Source organism: Henckelia pumila, unplaced genomic scaffold (genome assembly GCF_033568475.1).
Source record: "Henckelia pumila isolate YLH828 unplaced genomic scaffold, ASM3356847v2 CTG_461:::fragment_3, whole genome shotgun sequence".
NCBI lineage: Eukaryota > Viridiplantae > Streptophyta > Magnoliopsida > Lamiales > Gesneriaceae > Henckelia > Henckelia pumila.
This window is the reverse complement of record NW_027331831.1, coordinates 15,849,442-15,858,861: the sequence shown is the minus strand read 5'-3', so window position 1 is coordinate 15,858,861 and position 9,420 is coordinate 15,849,442. Positions and strand designations below refer to the sequence as shown.

The window sequence follows — 9,420 nt, the reverse complement described above, 5'->3', positions numbered from 1 at the left end:
AAACCCCGCAACAAAATGGCGTTGCCGAATGGAAAAACCGGCATATTTTAGAAAATGCACGTGCACTATTAATTGGCGGCAAAGTTCCTAGTCGGCATTGGGATAATGCCATTGTTACTGCTGTCTATTTATTGAACCGGATGCCCACCAAAGTTTTGAACTTTAACGCTCCACTACAAAGGTTATCTGAATTTTTTGCTTTACCATCGGTATTGCTCATTTCCCCAAGGATATTTGGATGTGTTGCATTTGTCCACCTACATAAAAATCAAAGAACAAAGCTTGAACCCAGTGTTATCCGCTGCATCTTTCTAGGCTATGGTACAAACAAAAAAGGATATCGATGTTATGATCCTATCAAAAGACACATCTATATCACCATGGATGTCACTTTTTTGGAATCCAAACATTTTTACTCTTCCCACGACTCGAATTCTCCTCTTCAAGGGGAGCCTTGGAATGAAGATCCGAAGTGGTGGGATTGCCTAACTTAAAATGAAAGTGCACCCATCACACCTCCTGTACCTAATATCATTGTACCGACACTACCCAACAATGGCCCAAATGTAGATTTCACTAGTGCTTCAACTGAAGATATTCCGACCATTGATGAAAGTCCAAAAAGTGAGTCGGTCACGGCAAGTAAAGAAATCCCTCTCCTTCATGTACACGACAATGACAATCCTTTACCTGAGAATGTCAATGAGGTAAAATCTCACACTCCACCTCCTAATCATGCTTTGGATACTTCTATTGGTTATAACTTACCTTTCAGGCACAATAGGGGCAAGCCCCCAAACTGTTATTCACCAGATGGTGCAGGGAGACAATCAAACTACCCGATCTCCAATTATGTTACTACACAAGGACAGTCACAACACCTTAAAGCCTTCGCTTACAAGTTATCTACTTGTTCCATTCCTTCTGGGATTCATGAGGCATTAACAGATTTGAAATGGTCTAAATCTATTCAAGAAGAAATTGAAGCCTTGGAAAAGAATAAAACATGGGAAATTGTTCCGCTGCCAAAAGGAAAAAAGACAGTTGGGTGTAAATGGGTGTTCTCTATTAAGCATAAGGCAGATGGATCTATTGAATGATACAAAGCAAGATTAGTCGCCAAAGGCTATACTCAGACATACGGGTTAGACTATCAAGAGACATTCTCCCCAGTAGCCAAGCTAAACACTGTTAGAGTTTTATTGTCCTTGGCAGCAAACTTGGACTGGCCATTGCACCAATTTGATGTGAAGAACGCTTTTCTTCACGGAGATCTCAAGGAGGAAATATATATGGATGTTCCACCGGGTTATATTTCATCCACTTCTAAAACTGTTTGCAAACTATGAAGGGCTTTATATGGGTTAAAGCAGTCACCACGTGCATGATTTGGCCGGTTCAGCATGGCAATGAAAAACTATGGTTTTCAGCAAAGCAACTATGATCATACTCTTTTTGTGAAACGAAGACAAGGAAAGATAACTATCTTGATAATTTATGTTGATGATATGATTATTACGGGGGACGATATAGAGGAAATTTGTAAGCTGCAAAAGCAACTAGCTGCTGAATTTGAAATGAAAAATTTGGGCGGACTTAAGTACTTCTTAGGGATCGAAGTGGCTAGGTCAAAAAAAGGCATATTTTTATCACAAAAAAAATATGTGCTTGATCTATTGGCTGAAGTGGGAATGCTAGATTGTAAGCCCGTAGACACTCTAATGGCACAAAATCTAAAGCTTGTGGAGCATCCAAATCAAGAGCCAACCGACAAAGAGAGGTACCAACGCCTAGTGGGTAATTAATTTATTTATCCCACACCCGTCCTGACATTTCTTATGCTGTTAGTTTAGTCAGTCAGTTCATGCACTGCCCAAGTAAAGACCATATGGATGTAGTTATTCGAATACTTCGTTACTTGAAATCAGCCCCAAGAAGAGGTCTTATGTTCACTAGGAATGGACATTTGGAAATTGAAGGGTATACAGATGCGGACTGGGCAGGAAATATAACTGACAGAAAATCTACATCGGGGTACTTTACATTTTTTGGTGGTAACTTGGTGACTTGGAGGAGTAAGAAACAAAAGGTAGTAGCTTTGTCAAGTGCCAAAGCAGAATTTTGAGGAATGGCCAAGGGACTTTGTGAAATTTTGTGGCTTAGAAGACTGCTTTCAGAGCTTGGTTTTGCCCCTCGCTCAGAAATGAATTTGTTTTGCGATAACAAAGCTGCTATTGAGATATCGCAAAATCCGATTCATCATGACCGAACTAAACATATTGAGATAGATCGATATTTCATTAAACAAAATCTTGAAGAAGGAGTGATTCGTTTTCCCTTTGTGAGATCAGAAGATCAACTTGCTGACATGCTTACGAAGGCCATCTCCAGCAAGATTTTTCATAACTCACTTGACAAGTTGGGTATCAAAGATATCTTTGCACCAACTTAGGGGGAGTGTTGGCGTAAGCTGTATTAAACTAATATAGCACTTAATTAATGTAGGCTATCTTTTCTCTTTGATTGTGTATATTCCATGATTGTACATATCCCAGAGATCATGGGTTAATTTATTCTTTCCTAGCATAGATAGTTTAACATAATTGTTTAGCCTCTTTCTTGTATAAATGAGAAGTACTGTACTCGTGAGAAGATATAGAAGAAAGAAATCATTTTACAATATATTCTCTACCTAAAGTTTACATTGACCTATGATGAAAATAAATTTTTTTCGCTGAAAAAGTTTATGTTAGCTATATTTAATTTTGAGTTCTCACATTTAAGCACGAATGCCATGATTTTCGATACTCCTAGCAACTAGAGAAAAATTATGTGGATTTGTGATGTGGATTAGAGGATTTGATTCTTAACTCTTGTGATTTTTACTTGAAACTGAGGTAGATTTGTAAGAGCACAGAATTGATTTAGGAATTTTTGAATTCGTTGAGCCTTTTTAGCCATTATTAATTTTTTTATTCATATAAATAATGAAAAAAAATCCAAAACAAATTGAGTAGCTAAAAAAGTTCAAAAAAAAGTTATGGCGGAGAAAATAAGGTGAGGGGAGGTCTTGAAAAGAAAAAAAAATGGATTGAAATTCTAGTCCAAATACAAGGCATAAAAATGGAGATGTATGGAGTAGAAGAAAGCCAAGACTAATGTCTGGCAATGCAAATAAAAAATTTTAGCTACTCATAATCCTGCACAAATTGAAAATATTCAATTCCTTTTGCTTTGAATTCTGAGTCCTTGTTTACATTGATATACATATGGATGCTTATCTCCTGCTGATTATACTTGAGTCTAATGTTAACCAAAAAAGTCCAATTGATCGTGCAATTAGAAATTGAACTTGGTGGAGAGTTTCTTGAAACTTGAGGGCGGGATTAATGAATCTGTGAAGCTTACGGATTGCATGATTTTATCGAAAGTTGGGTGGGTAGATGGCAAATCACACAGTTGCTGATTATACTTGAGTCTAATGTTAACCAAAAAAGTCCAGTTGATCGTGCAATTAGAAATTGAACTTGGTGGAGAGTTTCTTGAAACTTGAGGGCGGGATTAATAAATCTGTGAAGCTTACGGATTGCATGATTTTATCGAAAGTTGGGTGGGTAGATGAGATTGGCAAATCACACACACACACGAGAACTCTTTAAAAAATTATCCTACATGTGTATTTAATCTTGGAATGTAAAAATTCGGAGGCCGACTATATTGATCATTATTGTTTTGCTTGGGACAAGCAAAAGTCTAAGTTTAAGGGAATTTGATAAGTGCATTTTATGCACTTAATTTATATATGTTTTGACTTGGTTTTTTTGATGTATTTAGTGGATATTACGCATATTTGTTGTTGTTTTTGTGAGTTGCAAGGATTGGAGCAAAAGTAGCCATAAGAAGCGGAAGAATGAATTTTGGAGCAACAACTTCAGAAAATTACTAGGAATTATTGAGACATCCAAATCCAATCTTTACCGTTCATAATAAAATTTAGGATGTTTTGAAACTGCTTTCAAAATTTCAGCTTAATCCGGCGGTTAGTTTGGGAGATATGATTTTTTAAAAATTGTCGCGCATTGTAGAACAACACATGCGAGAGTAGGGCGCGCCCTCACTGTTTCCTAGCGCGCCCGCGCCATCCCTGGACGTAAAAAGAAGTGTATATTTGAGGCTTAGGCGCGCCCTTGCCACTCTACTGCGCGCCCGCACTGTCGCGAAGTCAGATTTTGTAATTTTTCGGGAAGGAGACTTTGAGACTTTTTCGGGCTTTCTTTGACAGGCTTCAAGGATATATAAAAGAGATTTTAAAGACACAATAGGAGAGGGGCAGCCGCACAAATCTAAATCACACAACACACACACAAGGAAGAAGAGATTTAGGGAGGAAAAATCTGCACAACAACGTGAAGAAGAAAATTGGAAAAGTTCGAAGACGAAGGACGCGGAAGCTACTTTGGATTTGTTTTTCTTTCCCGTTTCTTATTAAATTGGAATTGATGTTTAGTTTCATAAACATGAATTTTGTTTATCTATTTTTGATCATGAACTAATTTTTTAGAGTCTAGAGGTCGGATGGAACCTGGTGTAGACACTTTCATGAATTTTTGATTTTATTGAATTGAGTTTCTTCTAGATTAATTGTTTTTCTAGAATTGATTGTCTTTTAAATTATCTGATAAATAATTGAATTGTTATATTTATTTGAAATCTGGCACTCGAGAGAGGGGATTTTGAATAGGACCATTAGAAAATACACTGTTAATTATTTATATAGCTCGGGAGAGAGTATAATTTTAACAGAGCTTTTAAAAAGAACATTGTTTTGTGATAGATCACTGCAAGTAGATTCTTAATAGGGATATTGGAATTGAATTGTAGTTGATAAAAATTATTTGTTGCTCGGGAGAGGAAAATAATAAACTTAAGTGTTCTTGGCTATTAATTGACTGGAATTCATGAAACTAAATTAATTAGGATTGATTGTTGTTGAAACCAAGTGAAATCTAAACCTCTAGACCATTTTTTCTCTGATTGATTTTTATCTGAAAGTTGTGTGCGTGCTATTAAAAACTCATTGATTATTTTATTCTGCAAAATTCTGAGATTTTGATTTTCTAGATAAAGTTTAGACTATTTTAATTACAAGCACTGAATATTTTCATTTTACTCTCTGAGGGAACGATACTTGATTTTTCATTATATTAAAACTTGGCACTCGTACGCTTGCGAGTAATTTTCACAAAAAATGTGCAAACTTCTGGCGGGGTTTAAGTGATGGTAAGAAAAGAATGCATTGGAAAACATGGGCTTCCCTTGGCAAGCCGAAATTTTTGGGTGGAATGGGCTTCAGAAAATTAGAAACTTTCAACAAGGCATTACCAGGTAAGCAATTATGGAGGCTGATTAAAGAGCTTCATTCTCTTGTAATTAGAGTTCTGAAAGCTCGGTTTTTTTGTCACAAAGATGTAATGGCAGTCGGGGTGGGAATAATCCATCTTACTTCTGGCGATCGTTACTGTGGATCCGGCCTCTTATCGACAAGGGAGTTTGCTGGAGGGTGGTTGGTGATGGTAGGCGAATTGCCACCTTTAGGGACCGCTGGATACCTCAACTGAAAGGTTGCATACCATGGCACCAAGATCAATCACAATTTGAAACAGTGAGCACTCTTATGATTGAAGGGAGATGGAATGAACCTCTTATTCGACATTTGTTCTCCCCTCACATATTACCAAAGATTATTGCTATTCCACTATCCAGCCCAATGAGGGAAGATATCAGATTTTGGAGCTCAGATCCGAAATGGATGTATTCCGTGCGAGATGGATATAACTTCGAGAATGGCTTTTATGACACTACAGAATCAAGTTCAGTCATGCATTGAAAGAGCTGGTGGCAATACCTTTGGGTGCTCTCTATACCTCCAAAGATCAAAATATTTTGGTGGAGAGTGGTGCATAATATCATTCACATAGAAGCAAACTTAACGGCTCATCATATTCCAGTCAAAGGCTTCTGCCCGCTATGTCACCTTCATGGAGACACTACTACTCATGCCCTTTTATTCTGTTTTGCGATTAAATTTTTTTGGAAGCATTCCATATTTTAGCCACTGCTGAAGCAGGTTAGGGGGCTGAAGGTGATGGACATTTTTGTGTGGATGGAGGATGGATTGGTGAAATCAGATCTTGAAGCCTTTGTAGTGCGTACCTAGGCAGTGTGGAGTGAGAGACTCAAACAAGTTCATGAGTCAGGAACGGGCAAAATTTTTACTAATATTGAGTGGTGTGTAGATATGCTGATCGAATTCCGAACTGCTCAAGACAATATTTCAGCTTCGAGTGCTAATCAAATGTCTTTCTCCACAATTTTTGAGTTCGCCTGGATGTCGATGCTGCATATTTGGTGAACTCCAATGGCTGTGCAATCTGAGGTGTAATCAAAAATTCGGAAGGACAACCGGTGCTTGCTTTTGGTAAAAGAATTGAGAAGACACATTCAATAGTCTGTGCGGAGCTAACAACGATTTTGGGAGGGTTGACAACTATTCGAGATTATAATCTTCGGGTGAATATAATTACTTCGGACTCTCATCTAGCAGTGCAAGAAGTCACGTCGCTAGAAGATAATATTAATTATGAAGGGATCTTAGCTGCTGATATCAAGGAAATTTTGAGCTTGGATGTGAATTCTTCTTTAATTCACGTTTGTAGGTCAGCGAATCGGGTTGTTCATTCGCTTGCTTCCTTTGCTGTTTTCTCCCCCATCCCTTTTCATTGGGAGAACGAGAGTTTTCCTTTTTGATGATTGATCTTGTTATTAAAGACATTACTCATAATTAATAATATTAGATATTTCCGTTAAAAAAACTACTTAAAAAACACTTCTATAAAAAAATTCAAAAAAAATTTTACCAAATACATGTTTTAAGTTTTTTTACTTATAAAATATTTAAAAAAAAATTAAATGCATATTTAAATAGATTCTTAATTTAAAACGGTAAAAGAAAATTAACTATCCATACTATTGTTATACCTTAATAAATTATGAGTGTACGAGTAATTTTTAAATTATATATCACGGTGTATTAACGACGTAATTTCTCACCAAAATAACAGATATTTATCTTGCTTGAATAACGAATTTAATTAATTTTCGGAAAAAAACTTAGAAAATAAAAGTTTAAAAATTCTTGATTTGAATATAAATCTCCATTTTTTAATGTAAAAAATCGATTTAAAATCAAATATTATTATGCATGACTACAATTGTCCTTCACACATTTTAACTCTGATACATACAATTTTGTTCTCGAAGTTGACATTTTCAAAGAAAACAATGATCACTTTAATCGATATTTTTCTTCAATTATGATCATTTTTTTTATACTTTTCCGTCATAAATTTATATTTTATTTATTATAACAAAGTTTACTTACACTTTCATAAAATATAAATAAAATATGTTTAATACATATCGATGTAATATATTAATGTATTATGATATACAAATAACGTTTATGCCATGCTTCTAAAAGTTTGATGATCTCATAATAGTCCTTGGACCATGATTAAGAGCATCTGCATTGGTGTATATTATAATATTGACCACCTCATAAAAAAACATAGGGGTCACTACCCCATACTCATTATATTAACATCTCTCTTTCACACACACATTTTAACATTAACACTCATTATTTATAGATCTCTCTGTCCACTCAATCATCTTTACTTTTTTTTCTTATTAAATAAATACATTTTTAATTTTATTTACAATCTTTAAATGATTATTATTTAAAAAAAAACTATTATTACTTTTTAAAAAACAATCTTATTATTTTAAAAAAATAATATTAATATTTTTAATATATTTATTAATTAAATTTTTTTTCTTCTTATTTATCTCGTGTCATTGATAATAAAAGCAAATTTTATGATATCAGAGAAAATTTGGGCTAAAAAAGTTATTTTTTTTCATATTTGAAGTTTCCAAGATATAGATCTGCCTTGTCTAAATACTTCTTCTTTTGTGGTTTTCCGCCTTAAAGAGAAACTGAAGCAGTCAAACTAGAAGATGATTTGGCATAAGACGTGGGTGCGCCTTATGAGAATTGACCAGCTAAAAATACACACTTGGGAGCTCGAAATTTATTTAAAATTAAAATTTTATTATAAACTTTGAAATGAAACAATACAACTTAGAAAAAAACCACACTTTTATGAAATTAAAAATAACATATAATTTAAAAGTTTCGAAATATATGAAATACTAATTCACGGATTGTTGTTGTATTGTCCTTAGATATGCTCAACTAAGTCAGCGAGAAGTTGGTGATGCACTTGAGTGCCACGTAGTTCAGAATTTGTCCGAAGATAATCCTGAAATCCTCATTTTGAGCCAAGAAAGGTTGTGCGGGTTCGTCACCTTCATCGTTGTACCAATTTGTCACGTGATCTCCCTTATCCTCAACAATCATGTTATATATGCAAAATAATACATGCTAACATGATTTGTTTTAACTTTTTCTTATACCAATAACGAGCTGGACCTCTGTCAATCGCCCATCAAGATTGGAGCACCCCAAATGCTCGTTCGACATCTTTTCTTGTAGACTCTTGTCTTTCCTTAAACAACTTCCTCTTGGGATCCTCCGGGCAAGGAAAAACCTTAACGCAAGTAACCCATTCTGGATATATTACATATGTTAGATAATATCCCTTCGTATATTCAGTGTTGTTCATCGTGAAATTAATCTCTAGCGCTTTTTCTTGAAAGACGTTATTGAATATGGGAGATTCGTATAACACGTTTATATCATTACATGAACCGGCGATCCAAAAGAATGCATCCATATCCACAAGTCACGAGACGCGACCGCTTCAAGAACGATCATTGGTGACCCATATCCTCTTGTAAATTAACCTTTCCAAGAAACTGAACATTTTTTTCATTTCTTGTGCATACAATCAAGGATACCCAACATGCCAGAGAATTGGTGTCTCTCATCATGCATTTGAAGAAGACATTGAACATCATCAGCATTTGGCCTTCTCAAGTACCGATCATCAAATATTTCAACCACGTATTCACAGAATTTGAAAAGACACTTGATGATAGTTGATTCACCTATACGTAGGTACTCGTTAAGATGGTCGGCAGAGACTCCATTAGCCATTTGACGAATCGCACTCGTGCATGTTTGCAGTTGTGACAACTCTTTTGCAAGGATTACAATAATTGAAAATCACATTAATCGAAACGAGAAATACATTAATTAAAAATTACATAATAGAAAATAAAATAATACTAGAAACTGAACGTTGAATACACATTTTAGATATTCCATCTCGACCTAATATCCTGACATAGATATTCATGTATGATAAGTTGTTCCTTTGTCATTTGCGAGATATC

The 9,420-nt window shown here is 35.1% G+C and overlaps 1 protein-coding gene across 1 annotated transcript; it reads right to left on the bottom strand.

The window, feature by feature from the left end:
- Nucleotides 1-8,570: 8,570 nt before the first annotated feature.
- LOC140872059 (uncharacterized) lies at nucleotides 8,571-9,181 on the bottom strand. Its single transcript, XM_073274792.1, has 2 exons — nucleotides 8,983-9,181; nucleotides 8,571-8,692 (listed from the first exon to the last, which is right to left on the bottom strand). The coding sequence occupies exons 1-2, from the start codon at nucleotides 9,179-9,181 to the stop codon at nucleotides 8,571-8,573; spliced, it is 321 nt and encodes a 106-aa protein (XP_073130893.1).
- Nucleotides 9,182-9,420: the final 239 nt, after the last annotated feature.

Coding starts and splice junctions, on each gene's coding strand:
- LOC140872059 (XM_073274792.1), bottom strand. CDS start 9,181: ATGGCTAATGGAGTCTCTGCCGACCATCTTAACGAGTACCTACGTATA. Junction 8,693..8,982: donor CCAATTCTCTGGCATGTTGG/GTATCCTTGATT, acceptor TAATATATCCAG/AATGGGTTACTTGCGTTAAG.